Source organism: Tachypleus tridentatus, chromosome 13 (assembly GCF_004210375.1).
Source record: "Tachypleus tridentatus isolate NWPU-2018 chromosome 13, ASM421037v1, whole genome shotgun sequence".
Lineage (NCBI taxonomy): Eukaryota > Metazoa > Arthropoda > Merostomata > Xiphosura > Limulidae > Tachypleus > Tachypleus tridentatus.
The window spans coordinates 208,036,480-208,054,560 of NC_134837.1; the positions used below are offsets into that span (position 1 = coordinate 208,036,480).

At 36.2% G+C, this 18,081-nt stretch overlaps 1 protein-coding gene across 1 annotated transcript in view; it reads left to right on the forward strand.

The window, feature by feature from the left end:
• The window catches only part of LOC143239710 (CD109 antigen-like), a 97,713-nt gene that overhangs the window by 43,678 nt on the left and 35,954 nt on the right, over nt 1–18,081 (forward strand). The window contains exons 4-8 of the mRNA XM_076481120.1: nt 3,763–3,833; nt 9,455–9,506; nt 11,064–11,380; nt 12,296–12,526; nt 13,362–13,559. Of these exons, the coding sequence (XP_076337235.1) occupies nt 3,763–3,833; nt 9,455–9,506; nt 11,064–11,380; nt 12,296–12,526; nt 13,362–13,559 (869 nt within the window). The remainder of the gene's footprint in view (nt 1–3,762; nt 3,834–9,454; nt 9,507–11,063; nt 11,381–12,295; nt 12,527–13,361; nt 13,560–18,081) is intronic.

The window sequence follows — 18,081 nt, forward strand, 5'->3', positions numbered from 1 at the left end:
AGATGTACGGTGTTTATAGTTGTACCTTATTAACTTACAGAAACATGCTTTAGATGTACGGTGTTTACAGTTGTACCTTATTAACTTACAGAAACATGCTTTAGGTGTACGGTGTTTATAGTTGTACCTTATTAACTTACAGAAACATGCTTTAGATGTACGATGTTTATAGTTGGACCTTATTAACTTACAGTAACATGCTTTAGGTGTACGGTGTTTACAGTTGTACCTTATTAACTTACAGTAACATGCTTTAGGTGTACGGTGTTTATAGTTGTACCTTATTAACTTACAGAAACATACTTTAGATGTACGGTGTTTACAGTTGTACCTTATTAACTTACAGAAACATGCTTTAGATGTACGATGTTTATAGTTGGACCTTATTAACTTACAGTAACATGCTTTAGGTGTACGGTGTTTACAGTTGTACCTTATTAACTTACAGTAACATGCTTTAGGTGTACGGTGTTTATAGTTGTACCTTATTAACTTACAGAAACATGCTTTAGATGTACGATGTTTATAGTTGGACCTTATTAACTTACAGTAACATGCTTTAGGTGTACGGTGTTTACAGTTGTACCTTATTAACTTACAGTAACATGCTTTAGGTGTACGGTGTTTATAGTTGTACCTTATTAACTTACAGAAACATACTTTAGATGTACGGTGTTTACAGTTGTACCTTATTAACTTACAGTAACATGCTTTAGGTGTACGGTGTTTATAGTTGTACCTTATTAACTTACAGAAACATACTTTAGATGGACGGTGTTTAGAGTCGTACCTTATTAACTTACAGGAACATGCTTTAGATGTACGGTGTTTATAGTTGTACCTTATTAACTTACAGGGACTTGCTTTAGATGTACGGTGTTTATAGTTGTACCTTATTAACTTACAGAAACATGCTTTAGGTGTACGGTGTTTATAGTTGTACCTTATTAACTTACAGAAACATGCTTTAGATGTACGATGTTTATAGTTGGACCTTATTAACTTACAGTAACATGCTTTAGGTGTACGGTGTTTACAGTTGTACCTTATTAACTTACAGTAACATGCTTTAGGTGTACGGTGTTTATAGTTGTACCTTATTAACTTACAGAAACATACTTTAGATGTACGGTGTTTACAGTTGTACCTTATTAACTTACAGTAACATGCTTTAGGTGTACGGTGTTTATAGTTGTACCTTATTAACTTACAGAAACATACTTTAGATGTACGGTGTTTAGAGTCGTACCTTATTAACTTGAATATATTTCACTTATGTTCTTTGTTATGAACAGATAATTTTCTATATTGTCACTTTTTTAACAAAAGAACTCTCAGTATGGCTAATACTGGGTGGGTAAAATGTTAATTTCATGCAGAAATGAGGTGGTTTAAATGTTGTCAGTAACTGTTTAGGACAAACCTTGTTTTTTTTTTTTTGTCTCAGTTTCTAATTGAGGTGTTCATTGCTAATACCACTGTTACCTTTGTATATTTTTACAGAAAACACACGTCATGTTCGTCTTTTCTTCTGGTTATCATATATATATAACGAACCGAGTTATGAATATATTTGTTTAATATAATTTTGAACTGAACAAATACTGATCTTATGGCTAATTTCATTTCAGCGTTAGGTGTAGTTGAAACAGTTTGTAGTGCAAGGTGAACCGTGTAACTTACGAGCGAAATAGTTGGGGTAAGTGTAGAAAGAATTGCAAAGATTGCTTCTGGAAAAACTGTTAAAGCTCTCAATCGTACTTTGCGAGTCGCGGGTCGAAACCCTTCGTCGCCTAGAAAACTTGCGAACGTTATACATTTGACTGTCAATCCAACTATTTGTTGTCAAATGATGTCCCAGAGTTTGTGGTGGATAGTCTTCCCTCTGATCCATCTCTTCAAAGTTCACCAAATAAAGTGGTAATGGTATAATAAAGGCCGTAACTGTAGTTGGTTTCATTTTTGAAATTTGCGCAAAATAATACGATGGCTGTCTGCGCTAGCCGTCCATAATTTAGCAGTGTACGACTAGAGGAAAGGCAGCTAATCGCCACCACCTACCGCCAACTCTCGGGCTACTCTTTTACCAACGAATAGTGGTATGACCGACACACTATAACGCCCACACTCAGGCCCCACACACTGATAAACAAGTTGCAAACTTGTTTGTTTTTAATAGCTATAGGGGTCAGGATGCCACAGAAAGTACAGTTTTAGGTGTTTTTTGTACCATTACTTAGCCATATTTCCAAGTGGTTAAGGCGTTCGACTCGTAATCCGAGGATCACGGGTTCGAATCCCTATCGCATCAAACATTATTGCCCTTTCAGCCGTGGGGGCGTTATAACGTAACGGTCAATCCCACTATTCGTTGGTAAAAGAGTAGCCCAAGAGTTGGCGGTGGGTGGTGATGACTAGTTGCCTTCCCTCTAGTCTTACACTGCTAAATTAGGGGTGGCTAGCGCAGATAGCCCTCGTGTAGCTTTGCGCGAAATTAAAAAACAAACAAATATAGCCATATTTCAAACAACTTATATAGGATTTGGTACAAAGTTACTTTTCTATAGGTCCCATACATATATACCCAAACATTTGGGATATGCCCATTTTTGTTATTTATACGGAGGTTGAAACGTTACTAAATTTGTACTTTAAGAGGTTTTGGTCAATTACTTACCTATATTTCAACCAATTGACGTGAGATTTGGTACAAAGTTACTTTTTGCAGGTTCCAAACGTAGATAACGATAGTCCTGGAGTTTTGTCTTTTTCTTTGTTTTCCAGCGAGGAAACTACAGTTTGTGGTTTTCGTAAACTGGTCGTGGATACGTTAATCAACCGAGTTGGGATTTGGTATAAAGATGCCTTTTTGCAGGTCCCAAGTAGTGGTGTACACAGATTTCGATTTTTCTGGTGTAAAAAATTGGCCATGCAGAGACTGCGTGGTGGAGACATGTTGCATTCAACCGCGAATGTTGACGTCCTTGCTGTATAAGAGAACTTTAGTTCAGCACCCGAACTTGGACATAATAACAAACTAACTTCAGTCCAGCCCTTTCTGTCCAAAATTCCCATTTTGAGCTCTACAGAATCTCATTAACGTGTACATGAATCAGAACGGTAACTCAGTGATGAATATGGCCAATTTAATATTCCATCCATACATATAATGTATTAATTCATCAGTTGATACCATTTTTAACCCACAGGTTAGCCAGTGGGTCGTGTTTAGTTCTGTGTGTGTTTTTTGTATAGCAAAGCCACAAAGGGCTATCTGCTCAGCCCACCGAGGGGAATCGAACCCCTGATTTTAGCGTTGTAAATCCGGAGACATACCGCTGTACTAGCGGGGGGCGTGTTTAGTTCTGGTTGGTTTGACAGTAAGAAACTAAAATTTACGAGAATGTTAGTCTGTTTGTTAAGAACAAAGCTACACAGTACGCTATCTGTGCTGTGCCCATCCTAGGTATCGAAACTCTAACTTTAGCCCTGTAAGTCGTAAGACCTACCGCTGAACTACTGGAAGGGGTGGTCATTTTATGAAAATTAATCTAGACAAATTGATGCATAAAAATTATGTTCTAATAATTCTAATTTTGTACCACGAATTTTAAGAAACCAGATTATTTAAATCTAAATTTTTATTTGATTTTCTGCTAATAACAAGTAGTTATGATTTGTCTAGAATAATTTTAATGTGTAATAATATTAATTATATACACACTTGCTGCCTTTCTGAGATTGTGTTTTCTCTTATTTCAGTTTATATTCGAGTAATACTGCTTACAACACAGTTGAAACCTTACACGGATCCTGTTAACATCTACTTGTTGGTAAGTTTTCGGTTTTAATGTTAACAATCTATCATTTACTTATTGGTAACTATTGTAAAAACTGTCACAATATATATTTTTTAAAACTTATGTATAGTTTTTGTTTTTTTTCTTAACGTGTTTGTTGCCATGTGTCCGTCCCATTGGTGGGTCACAACCGACTTCTAGTTATTGACCGCGCGTCACACCGGCGAGTCCCACACTATTTTGTTTTGTTTTCTTAAAATTTCGCGCAAAGCTACAGGAGAACTATCTGCTATAGCTGTCCCTAACTGAGCAGTGTAAAACTAGAGGGAAGGCAACTAGTCATCACCACCTACCTCCAGCTCTTGGGCTATCTTTTACCAACGAAGAGTAGGATTGATCATCATATTATAACGTTCCATCCGGCTGAAAGGATGAGCATGTTTGATGTGACGGGGATTCGAACCTGCGACCTTCAGATAACGAATCAAATGCTCTAGCCCATGCCGGGCTTGTCACAGACTATAAGTAGCTTCAACTAACCAATTAAACATAGTATAGTTACCCACATAAATATTATAGACGTGGGTTAAGTAAGGAAAGAACAAACAAACAAGTAAAAAGTATGGTTTGTATTACAGTAGGAATGGTTACTACTACTGGTGGCAGCGAATATGTTAAGCACAAACCTACAAAATGGCCTTTCTACGCTCTGTTCATTGCGGGTATCGAAAACAGAATCTTAATGCCACAAGCTTTGAGGCGTACCGCTAACTTTTGTGATTGGACAGGGCTAAGTCTATAGGCTTACAACGCTAAAAGTTCGGGATTCGATTCCCATCTGTGGACACAGGAGGTATCATACTGTTTGTATTTATGGTTGTGCAGGTCCTTTGGATGGATATGGGAAGGTGAGGAACAATCTTGACCTCTTATGGGGTTACTAATAATTTTATGGTTATTTAACTGTCAAATGTTGAAGACGACATAAAAGAGGATTTTGCATTTATAAATGTTCATTAACATGAATTCATAATCCCTATCAGTACCATGTACATTTATGTTCGAACGTTCATCATTTACATTGGGACTAACTTGCGATACGTATATAACCCATATATTCTAATGTTTTTTTACGTTATTGAATAAGTGTATTTACATGAATGCCATTTTAATACACTATATGATAAAACAATAATATGCTGAATTAGGCATGTTACTAAACTAATAGTACATATTTAAAGGTGAGAGGTACTTAGATTTATTTTCATCATGTTAAGATACAGCGATATAATATGTGAAACATTTCGTATATATTTACGTTTTTCTTAAAATACGTGGATGATCTGTTTAAAAGTCTTATCATGGAATGGTTTTATATTTAGAGTTTGTTGCATTTTTTTTTTTAATTTTAATTTTTTTGAGTACTACATTGATCTAGGCTGGACAAACGTATTTTATGATTGGTCGTATGTGTTGTTTATATATTTTTGATATCTTGGTTGATGTTGTTCCTGTATTTTTTCCTGATAGGCTTCAAATTTGTTTTATGCTTTCCCAGATATGCTTTGAAATTTCATATATATATTTGTCAGGTTAATTTTGTATCAGGCCCAGTCGCACCAAACATGCTCGCCCTTTCAGCCGTCGGGGCGTTATAATGTGACGGTCATTCCCACTATTTGTTGGTAAAAGAGTAGCCCAAGAGTCGGCGGTGGATGGTGATGACTAGCTGCCTTTGCACGAAATTAAAACAAACAAACTTTCTTATGCCAAGTGAAAACAAAGAAACGGGCTGTGAATTTGAAGGTTCATGGCTCGCAACCTGTAACTGTTGTACTCCACACCTTTTGACCGCAGTTGTTCACATTGAACGTTTAAAGTGGATACCTTCTGCCAAGGGTTAAAAAAAACGGGCTGTGCTGTCTGAAGCCCGTGCAATGTTTAGATACCGCTGTTCAATTATTGTGAAACATTCTGAGAGCTGGCGCAGACTTCTGTTGATTAGCTATCTTCCATCTGATCCATCGGTTCAACAGTTGTGTAAAATTGCGAGAGAAACTAGAGTTATGTTACTGCCAAAGCTGATGGTGTGTTTCGATTACAAGATACTTTTTATAATTAGGAAAAGGTTACTGAAGTCAAACCAATAACAAAAAACTAATAGGATATGTAGCGAAGTATTCAATTTCCATCGTCTTCACCAGCCAGTTTCACAAAGATTTCCTTTTTTATATCTTCATGTACTCCAGCATCAGTTTTTACACCCTCATTCTGTAGTTGTAAGACTTTCATTATTACAGTACTGCTTCCATAAAGATCAAGTTCAATGGCATCTTCTAGACTCTTTCCAGCATACAGTACGCTACTTACTGCAAGAAATTTAGGGCGGTGTTAGAACATAATAACAGTATCCATTAACCCATCTGGCTTGTGCCATCAAATTTTCTTTTCTCTACAGAACATTTCCTCTTTAGATATGATTACTGTTATCTAGTTGGAGTTTGATCACCATGTTTGAGACATATTTCTTTACAAAGTATGCACAACTGTAGCGTGGGGGAACAGATAACGTCTGTGAATATCCAATTGAAGTTATGTCTTCTTTCTTATAACGAGCTGCGTTATATGCAATCCAGCTAGACACTGATTGCAAAGATGTATCCTTTAAGGCTACTATTGACATAACAATACCTGGTGGTTAGTGTACTCGACTCACCATCTGTGAATCGCGGGTTCGAATCCCCGTTACATCAAACATACTTGTCTTTTCGGCCGTGATGGTGCTATAATGTAACGTTAAATTCCACTGTTGATTTGTAGAAAGAGTAGCTCCAAGTTGGCGGTGGGCGGTATTGAATAGCTACCTTCCTTCTAGTCAGGCATTACTAAATTAGAGATGGTTAATGCAGATAGCCCTTGTGTATCTCTCAGCGAAAATCAAACCAAACCCACACTATGTTTTTTTATTGACATTATGTGCAAACATGGAGTAAGGTCTCTGTCCATGAGCATTGAAGTTAACAAAATCTCTACTAATTTAAGGATTTATTTAACTCAGCACCTGCGATGTAAGTTAATATTTAACTTGACATTTTTCAGTACTTAACTAAAGTTTCCCTGTGGCACAGAAGCACGCCTGCAGACTTACAATGCTAGAAACTGGTTGCGATACCCTTTCAGCAGCAGGAGAGATAAAGAAGACCGCCATCTTTTTCTGTTTCCTCAGGTATGCTTTCAGTTGTGACGTTGTCTATGCTCCACCTGTATCGTCACAGTAGATGCCACTTACAATGTGGTTCAGTGTGGTAAGCAGCTGCTTAGTGATATGTTTCGCGCGCACGCACACCTATGACCTCATATGTTTGTTCTTATTTTATATCTAAATGCTGTACAGACCAAACAGACCTAAACAGAGAATTTTGCGACTGATGTTGTCATTGGCAGAGAAGACTCGTGCTCATAATACAATCAACCAGTTGCTGTTTCATCATTTATTATATATTTCAAAGCCACATATACGTGTCACTTGCTTGGATTAGACATTATAATGAGAAGTTTCGTTGAAATTACAACAGATCTCGTGGGGGTTGCTCCTTAAAACGTGTGTAGCATAGGATATCGTGGTAACTTTGACAGAGCTGTTCACGCCCTGCTTCAATGAAGGACACCACAATAAGAGGGCTTGAGCTTCAATGTTTGATTTAGTAGTTGCGTTGATTGCAACCACGGGTAATATTGTAACTGCTATTCGTCAGTTCTATTTTATTGACGTTTGTTTGCGACTGAAATATTTCCTTATATCACCGCTAGGACATGACTCGAATTGAGAGAGAACAAAGAAAGATGTAGTTCTTATTGTTAAAATATACATACAGTTTATGCTCTCCCCCACCACTTCTTAACCAGATCGTGGTGGAAACGTTTCAAGAGTTAGACTGACGTAGTACAACTACAGTCGAACTGTTTCTTCCTGTGTTTTGTTGTTACTGTATTTTCTAGTTACATGTGCTGTTTAACTTTGTAACAATCACGTGCTAATGTTATTGTTACTGTATTTTCTAGTTAATATCCTTGTCTATCTTTTCTAACAGTTGTATCCTAATGTTATTGTTACTGTCTTTTCTAGTTAGATGTGTCTGTTTAACTATGTAGCAATCGTATCCCAATGTTACTGTTAATGTTTGTTTTGTTCGTGTAACTTTTGACATCTTAAAATATTATCAGTAACTTATTTCAGTTTCTACTTGAAAGTTCTGATTTATTTATAAATATAATCAATCCAAAATTCAGCTGCACCAAAAAAAAAAGGAAAATTTTTTCCATTTCTTCAAATAATAGTTAAGACTATGACTATGGTATCAGTATGTGGCAGTTCCAGAATTAACAGACGAATAGATAGAGAAATTATATTCAAATTAAGAATCCACCGCAACATAATTTGGCAAAATAATTGTAACAACTAGACTTTGCCAAATAGTTTAGCACATTTATTTCAAGGTACCCTTTCATTGTCACTATTTTTGGGTATTTAGTGTATCCTTTCATTGTCACTATTTTTGGATATTCAGTGTATCCTTTCATTGTCACTATTTTTGGGTATTCAGTGTATACTTTCATTGTCACTATTTTTGGGTATTCAGTGTATCCTTTCATTGTCACTATTTTTGGGCATTTAGCGTACTCTTTCATTGTCACTATTTTTGGGTATTCAATGTATCCCTATCATTTTCTGAGATACAAATACAAAAAATTGGGAGTAAATGAGAAATGAGACAATTCTAAAAATTTAGGCCTGGCCTACTTCGCTATCAAAATACTCGTAATAGGCTATGGCACTTTTGAAAATTTATAAGTTAGCCTAAAAGTAATGATTTAAATATTAGATTAAGAGAAATGATTTGTGCCTCCTTTTCTTTAGCCATTTAGATTTTTTTTTAATGACACACTAAAATATTCATTGCCGATTAGGAAACGGATGGATATTTGATTGGTTCCTAGTAATAACTATTTTTTTTAAATTGGCATGTCTCATATTTAAGATAGATGGCACCTCGTGAGCTACGATATAAAACTGTATTTTCTTACTTTTTAGCGTTGGATGACCATGTTTTACTATCATTAGTGAAGATCAGCGACAATATGGTTGGCCATATTGTTATGCATTACCAGTGCATCGTTGACACCTTGTGATACCTATGAAACGGTTATCCATGTAGTGTACGTACAGATAGAAATGGACATCTTTGATTGTTCAAATCTCTCAGTGCGTCATTATGGCCACTCCTACATGGCTGGAACTACGTTCGAAAGAAAAACAAACCTTAGATAATTCATTCATAATAATAGAGTCAACCCTGGTTTGGATGGGAAGTTCACAAAGTTATTAATTAAGTCGGCTTTCGCTGTTTGGCATCCTGGCTGTAAAGGAAAAAACAAAACAAAACAACTGTAGATAATGTAAAGTATTCCCGACGCTAGGGAAATCCCGTTCATGATTTTCCACGAATTTCTTTGTCATTGGAAAAAAAACCCAGTAACAGTGTGTGATGTTAACCCTTTGATAAATTTGTGGTCAAAGCTGTCGAATACCAGATGTGTATGTTATATATATATTTTTATATGAGAATATTCTTTCTTCTATTTTTTTCTTTTAGGATTCCCAAGGAATTGCCATGAAGAGATGGGTTTCTGTTTACCCTTATAATGGTAACAGGTGTTTTTTTTGTGTATGTGTAGAAAAAAGCTACATAGGTGGCGTGTAGAAATATAAAAATATACATATGATTAGGCAGTATGCTGTTTTGTAGTCATTGTATATACTTAAATATTTCTTTAACAAATATATATATAGAGTCATTAAACAGTTGGTTCGCTTTGTAATAATGAATTCGACGGAATGTTGTAACTTTATAAAAGTACGTAAATTAATTTAGGTTACTATATGGTGTGGTAAAACAAACTCAAAGTAACATAAATAATATCTAGTCAGTTTTTGGTTTTGATTTTCATTTGCTAGTCATAATAGGTGTTTGTACCCATTTCAGTTTGGTGTCAGACAAATAAATTAAAAAAACTTGCTTAGAAATAACCGGTTATAACTAATACGGACATTCAGTTAATTTTCCAACTACCCAACAGTTTCTTAAACTGTGTCTGATGGATGTACTGTGATAAAAATCTTTAAGATCCAGCTGAATGTAAACGTAAAAAAATATATATATTTTTGTTTCTTTTTCAGTTTTAAAGGAAAGTTATTTTAGAAAACTTGTTACATTGATTAAAAATAATGGCTTTTCCATTCAGTGCCTTCTTTTACAAACGCACACATAATTTGATAATTACACATAATTTAATCAGGTTTATGTTACGTGGTTAAAAGGTAAGCCTAAATGTGGTTAGCACAAAAGTCGCCATTTTGTGATTCAACTCGAACAAGGGAACGTAATGTAAGTTTCAGTCTCGTTTCTTTTTATTCAACGCTGAGGTACAAAATTGGTTACTTCTGATCTGCAAGTACCCAAACCCGGTATTTAGCATCATAATCCTTTGGACTTTCCGCCGAGCCAGCAGGTGGGAGGGGGGGAATGGTAGCCGGAAAGTGTGACTTGTAGTTTTAAGCAGGCGTCTTATTTCTGAAATATTACGTTCTGTTTGTGGCAGAAAAAACTTATTTGTAGATAATTTCTTTGAAACCAAGGGTTAGCACAAAATTTACATTTTAGTTATGGTAATCAAAGTGAGTACGAAATTAACAAAACAAAATGTTATTGTAAATAATTCTTTTAAATAAAGAGCTCTGAGTTGATTCTCTCTAGTCGCATGTTTTATTAGGAAAACTTTTCATCATTATTGTTGTTGCAAGTACGTTTCCATGAAAACCAAATGGCACGAATGTTTATTTTCGGTATGTTTTAGCTTACACGTTAGGTTTTTAATTCAGAGTTAAAGATATTCACAACAGAGAAAATTTTGAATTATAACATTTATTGAACTTTCTGTTCCCCCATGGGACAGTGATAAGTTTACAGACTTACAATGGTAAAATCCGAAGTTCGATTCTCCAAAATGGACCTACTATAATACAAATAAAGAATTAGTTCTTTTCGTTAATAACAAAAGTTTGACACAGAGGGCGCAACACCACTTCTTTTTGTTTAATTTAGAATTGGTCTATATACTGGCAGAAAACAAATCAGTAGTTTGTGAGAGGTTGAAAAGGATGAAGAAATATAGGATGTGTCTTTTTCTGTTGTTGGTTTTTAGGGTTTGTCAGTGTTCACTTTCATCTTCCTAATGATTATTCGAAAGGATGGTGGAAGGTGCGAGTTGTTGCTCTCGAACAGGTGGAGGAAAAGAAAATCAAATTGGAACGATGGTTTAGTCACAAGATGGATGTGATTGTATACCTACCAGCTTATGTTCTGACGACAGATGAGTACTTGGAAGGTGCAGTGGCATCTAATCATACAAGCCTCGCACCGGTTATTGGAAACGCTACTATTAAGGCAGTAATTAAGGCCCCTGACGAATACAAACTTCCACCAATATGGGACCCGTACCTACTAAAAACAGTTGTTGTTGTAAGTAAAACGTAGTTTGGTAATATCGAAAATCATTTCGTTATACAATAACTTGAAGTTGTAAAACAAACTTTACACTGTAAAGTTGTTTAACGGTGATTTGTATACAATAAACCATCCTTAGTAGGAGATAAACTCTTTCTGATTTAACCCCAAATTAGGCCTCATTGTTTGTTTCTACAGCCCTTTTCATGCTTCTATTTTGCTGTGAATATTGTCAATATAAATTCTCACAGGAAGGGACAGTTTCCCCTACCTAACATTATACAAAACATTGCACGTGTTATGATAAAAACTTAACGTTGTAGTAAAACTAAATAGTTTTAGTTTTTTTTATTAAAACTAAATTTGTGTTTAAGCTCTCACAGCACGCATTCTTTTAGTCTGTTGGCTTAAACTGTAAAAGCTGATCCCTTGCATACATGTTTTATCTCCCCCCCCCCAAAAAAAAAGATGAAATTTCTATGGACACCCATGATCGCCAACTTTAATTATTAACACAAAACATTTTTGCACAAATCTGACTAAAATAATTTTAATTGTAGGCATATAATTAATAGCTTTATTTAACCCTAAAACTACTGATTTTTTTTAAATGCAGCTTGTAAAACCACACATTAAGTTGTCTGTGAGCTTACGACATTGTTTAAGAGTCTAATAACATTGAAGTTGCACAAAAAAAATTAAACAGTATTTGATTTTCAGTAAAGAAACACAGTAAAAAAAGTGTATAAAAAAGTCAGTATTTTGAGAGTTAATTAGATGTTCTCTGTGTAACACATTTTATATTCCCTATTGTAGATATTAACCTGATGAGGCTTTTCCAGTTTCTTTTTTTTACAAAAATATTCACAACAATAAATATCACATTGATCCTAAGCATATTGTTATGTGGTTTTTGTTTTGTTTTTACAGTTTAGAGGGGGCTACAAATTCCAGTTTAGACTAGAAGATATGCGTCGTCTTGTAGCTCCTCATCCTCTGGAAGGTTGCGAAGTAGAAGTCCAGGTTGAAGTTAGGGATCATTTCTTAAACATTGTCTTCCCTGCTTACTCTAGAACAAAAATTATTAAAGCAGAATTAAACTTAAGATTCCTAGGTGTGAGTCCACAGATATTCAAACCAGGAATGCCTTTTAAAACATATGTAAGTTTGAAATGTTTTTAGTCTTTTCTTTATAAAATATATTTTCATCATTATACAGATATTTCTTTTAAAACTGCTGTTGGAATTTTTCTTTTTGTCCATACAGCAGCAAAAATTATGTACAGTTACTATAGAAACATTTGTAATAGATCATACGGCCCGGCATGGCCAAGCGCGTTAAGGCGTGCGACTCGTAATCTGAGGGTCGCGGGTTCGCATCCCCGTCGCGTCAAACATGCTCGCCCTCCCAGCCGTGGGGGCGTTATAATGTTATGGTCAATCCCACTATTCGTTAGTACAAGAGTAGCCCAAGAGTTGGCGGTGGGTGGTGATGACTAGCTGCCTTCTCTCTAGTCTTACACTGCTAAATTAGGGACGGCTAGCACAGATAGCCCTCGAGTAGCTTTGTGCGAAATTCAAAAACAAACAAACAAAAATAAATCATATGTAGCTCTTAAAGAAGTAAATCCAGCTTCTCTTCCAAACTTTTATGTAGCATACTATATAATGTGATTATTTATTTTCAATACTTCGAATATCACTGATATATTGTTGCGTGTGTGTTTTTCTTATAGCAAAGCCACAAAGGGCAATCTGCTCAGCCCACCGAGGGGAATCGAACCCCTGATTTTAGCGTTGTAAATCCGGAGACATATATTGTTGCAACACTAAGTTATAAATGCCAAAATAGGTTTTATTTTTATATAACTTTTTGCTTCATTAAGAAAACAATTATTTGAAATTTGGTTTATTACTGTATTATTATTATTGCTTATTACTATATGCATTTACTTAGATATCAAGATAATAAGTACCTTTGTGGATATTTCTGTAGCTCGCAATTTCTTATGATGATCTGGCACCTGTCTCTGGAGGTAAATTAGCCGAGTCCCTGGTTCAGGTGCGCCCTAATGCAGTTCTCACGAATGGCGGAAGAATGGATCTTGATCTCATGGAAGAGTCGTTTGGGGAGAAAGGATTATTATCCATTGAATTTGACACACCCAAGGATGCCACAAGAATAACTCTTCATGTAACTTGCAGTTCATTGTGTTTACTCCTGTATTTTATCCAATAATTTCTTGGTTGCACTTTTATGTACCTCAGTATATGCGAGTTCAGTTTTTCTACTTTTTCTGGTAAAATTCTGTTTCTTAAAAAGGGTTTACAGGAACAAAACGATGCAACAGAGCTCTGCCCTTGTCCATATTTTCCACCATGGTTACACTTCTTCTTTCTTTTCTCCACCATGGTCACACTTCTGGGATATTTTCTTCACCATGGTTACACTTGGTTCTTTTCTCCACCATAGTTATATTTCTTGGTTCTTTTCCTCACCTTGTTTACACTTCTCTCTATTCTTCACAATGGACTTTGTGGTTCTTTTTTTCCACCATGGTTACACTTCTTGATTTTTTCTTCACCTTGGTTACATATCTTGGTTCTTTTCTTCACCTTGGTTACACATCTTGGTTCTTTTTTTCACCTTCGTTACACATCTTGGTTCTTTTTTTCACCTTGATTACACTTTTTGCTATTTTTCTTCACTGTGGTTACACTTCTTGTCTCTATTCTTCATCATGGTTACACTTCTTGATTCTTTTCTCCACCATAGTTATATTTCTTGGTTCTTTTCCTCACCTTGTTTACACTTCTCTCTATTCTTCACAATGGACTTTGTGGTTCTTTTTTTCCACCATGGTTACACTTCTTGATTTTTTCTTCACCTTGGTTACATATCTTGGTTCTTTTCTTCACCTTGGTTACATCTTGGTTCTTTTTTTCACCTTCGTTACACATCTTGGTTCTTTTTTTCACCTTGATTACACTTTTTGCTATTTTTCTTCACTGTGGTTACACTTCTTGTCTCTATTCTTCATCATGGTTACACTTCTTGATTCTTTTCTCCACCATAGTTATATTTCTTGGTTCTTTTCCTCACCTTGTTTACACTTCTCTCTATTCTTCACAATGGACTTTGTGGTTCTTTTTTTCCACCATGGTTACACTTCTTGATTTTTTCTTCACCTTGGTTACATATCTTGGTTCTTTTCTTCACCTTGGTTACACATCTTGGTTCTTTTTTTCACCTTCGTTACACATCTTGGTTCTTTTTTTCACCTTGATTACACTTTTTGCTACTTTTCTTCACTGTGGTTACACTTCTTGTCTCTATTCTTCATCATGGTTACACTTCTTGGTTCTTCTCTTTACCTTGATTACACTTCTTGTCTCTATTCTTCACCTTGTTCACACTTCTTGTCTCTGTTCTTTACCATTATTACACTTCTCAGTTCTTTTCTTAACCATGGTTACAACTTTTCGTTCTTATCTTCACCTTGGTTATACATCTTGGTTCTTTTCTCCACCTTGTTTAAACTTCTTGGCACTTTTATCCATCATGGTTACATTTGATGGTTCTTTTCTTCATATTGGTTACACTTCTCGTCTCCGTTCTTTACCATGGTTACACTTCACGTCTCTATTTTTCACCTTGGGTACACTTCTTCTCTATTCTTAACCTTGGTTACACATCTCGTCTCTATTCTTCACCTTGGTTACACTTCTTGTGTCTATTCTTCACCTTGGTAACACTTCTTGTCTCTATTCTTCATCTTGGTTACACTTCTCATCTCTGTTCTTCTTCGTAGCTACACTTCTCGTATCTATTCTTCACCATAGTTACACTTCTCGTCTCTGTTCACAACCGTGGTAACACTTCTCGTCTCTGTTCTTCACCTTGATTACATTTCTCGTTTCTGTTCTTTTCCACGGTTCCACATCTCGTCTCTGTTCTTCACCGTGGTTACACTTCTCATCTCTATTCTTCACCTTTGTTACACTTCTCGTCTCTGTTCTTCACCGTGGTTACACTTCTTGTTTCTATTTTTCACCTTGGTTACATTTCTCGTCTCTGTTCATTTCCACAGTTCCACATCTTGTCTCTGTTCTTCACCGTGGTTACACTTCTCGTCTCTATTCTTCACTTTTGTTATACATCTCGTGTCTTTTCTTCACTTTGGTTACACTTCTTGTCTTCATTCTTCACCTTGGTTACACTTCTTGTCTCTATTTTTCTCCTTGGTTACACTTCTTGTCTCTACTTTTCACCTTGGTTACACTTCTTGTCTCTGTTCTTCACCTTGGTTACACTTCTTGGTTTTTTGTTCACCTTCTTGAACTCCACTTTCTCCACCATGGTTACACTTATTGGTACTTTTATTCACTGTGGTTACAATTCTTGTCTTTTTTCTTCACAATGGTTACACGATTCATTTTTTTTCTTCACCAAGGTTACACGTTTTGTCTCTATTCTTCACCGTGGTTGCACTTCTTTTCTCTATTCTTCACCTTGGTTACACTTCTCGTCTCTGTTCTTCACCGTAATTACACTTCTTGTCTCTATTCTTCACCTTGGTTACTCTTCTTGTCTCTATTCTTCACCTTGGTTACTCTTCTTGTCTCTATTATTCACCTTGGTCACTCTTCTTGTTTTTATTTTTCACCTTGCTTACACTTCTTGTCTCTGTTCTTCACCTTGGTTACACTTCTTATCTCTGTATTTTTCACCTTGGTTACACTTCTTGTCTCTATTCTTCCCCTGGTTTACAGTTCTTGTCTCTATTCTTCCCCTGGGTTACAGTTCTCGTCTCTGTTCTTTTCCACGGTTCCACATCTCGTCTCTATTCTTCACCTTTGTTACACTTCTCGTCTCTGTTCTTCACCGTGGTTACACTTCTTGTTTCTATTTTTCACCTTGGTTACATTTCTCGTCTCTGTTCTTTTCCACAGCTCCACATCTTGTCTCTGTTCTTCACCGTGGTTACACTTCTCGTCTCTATTCTTCACTTTTGTTATACATCTCGTGTCTTTTCTTCACTTTGGTTACACTTCTTGTCTTCATTCTTCACCTTGGTTACACTTCTTGTCTCTATTTTTCTCCTTGGTTACACTTCTTGTCTCTACTTTTCACCTTGGTTACACTTCTTGTCTCTGTTCTTCACCTTGGTTACACTTCTTGGTTTTTTGTTCACCTTCGTGAACTCCACGTTCTCCACCATGGTTACACTTATTGGTACTTTTATTCACTGTGGTTACACTTCTTGTCTTTTTTCTTCACAATGGTTACACTATTCATTTTTTTTCTTCACCAAGGTTACACGTTTTGTCTCTATTCTTCACCGTGGTTGCACTTCTTTTCTCTATTCTTCACCTTGGTTACTCTTCTTGTCTCTATTATTCACCTTGGTTACACTTCTTGTCTATATTTTTCTCCTTGGTTACACTTCTTGTCTCTCTTCTTCACCTTGGATACACTTCTTGTCTCTGTTCTTCACCTTGGATACACTTCTTGTCTGTATTTTTCACCTTGGTTACACTTCTTGTCTCTATTTTTCTCCTTGGTTACACTTCTTGTCTCTACTTTTCACCTTGGTTACACTTCTTGTCTCTGTTCTTCACCTTGGTTACACTTCTTGGTTTTTTGTTCACCTTCGTGAAGTCCACTTTTCTCAACCATGGTTACACTTATTGGTACTTTTCTTCACTGTGGTTACACTTCTTGTCTTTTTTCTTCACAATGGTTACAGTATTCATTTTTTTTCTTCACCAAGGTTACACGTTTTGTCTCTATTTTTCACCGTGGTTGCACTTCTTTTCTCTATTCTTCACCTTGGTTACACTTCTCGTCTCTGTTCTTCACTGTAATTACACTTCTTGTCTCTATTCTTCACCTTGGTTACTCTTCTTGTCTCTATTATTCACCTTGGTCACTCTTCTTGTTTTTATTTTTCACCTTGCTTACGCTTCTTGTCTCTGTTCTTCACCTTGGATACACTTCTTGTCTCTGTTTTTCATCTTGGTTATGCTTCTTGTCTCTATTCTTCCCCTGGGTCACAGTTCTTGTCTCTATTCTTCCCCTGGGTTACAGTTCTCGTCTCTGTTCTTTTCCACGGTTCCACATCTCGTCTCTTTTCTTCACTTTGGTTACACTTCTCGTATCTGTTGTTCCCGATAGTTATACTTCTCGTCTCTGTTGTTCACGATAGCTACACTTCTCGTCTCTGTTGTTCACGATAGTTACACTTCTCGACTCTGTTCTTTTCCACGGTTCCACATCTCTTCTCTGTTCTTCACCTTTGTTACATATCTCGTCTCTTTTCTTCACTTTGTTTATACTTCTCGTCTCTGTTGTTCACGATAGCTACACTTCTCGTCTCTGTTGTTCACGATAGTTACACTTCTCGTCTCTGTTCTCTTCCACGGTTCCAAATCTCGTCTCTGTTCTTCACCGTGGTTACGCTTCTCGTCTCTATTCTTCACCTTGCTTACACTTCTTGTCTCTATTCTTCACCTTGGTTACACTTCTTATCTCTATTCTTCCCCTGGGTTATAGTTCTCGTCTCTGTTCTTTTCCACGGTTCCACATCTCGTCTCTTTTCTTCACCTTTGTTACACATCTCGTCTCTTTTCTTCACTTTGGTTATACTTCTCGTCTCTGTTGTTCACGATAGCTACACTTCTCGTTTCTGTTCTCTTCCACGGTTTCAAATCTC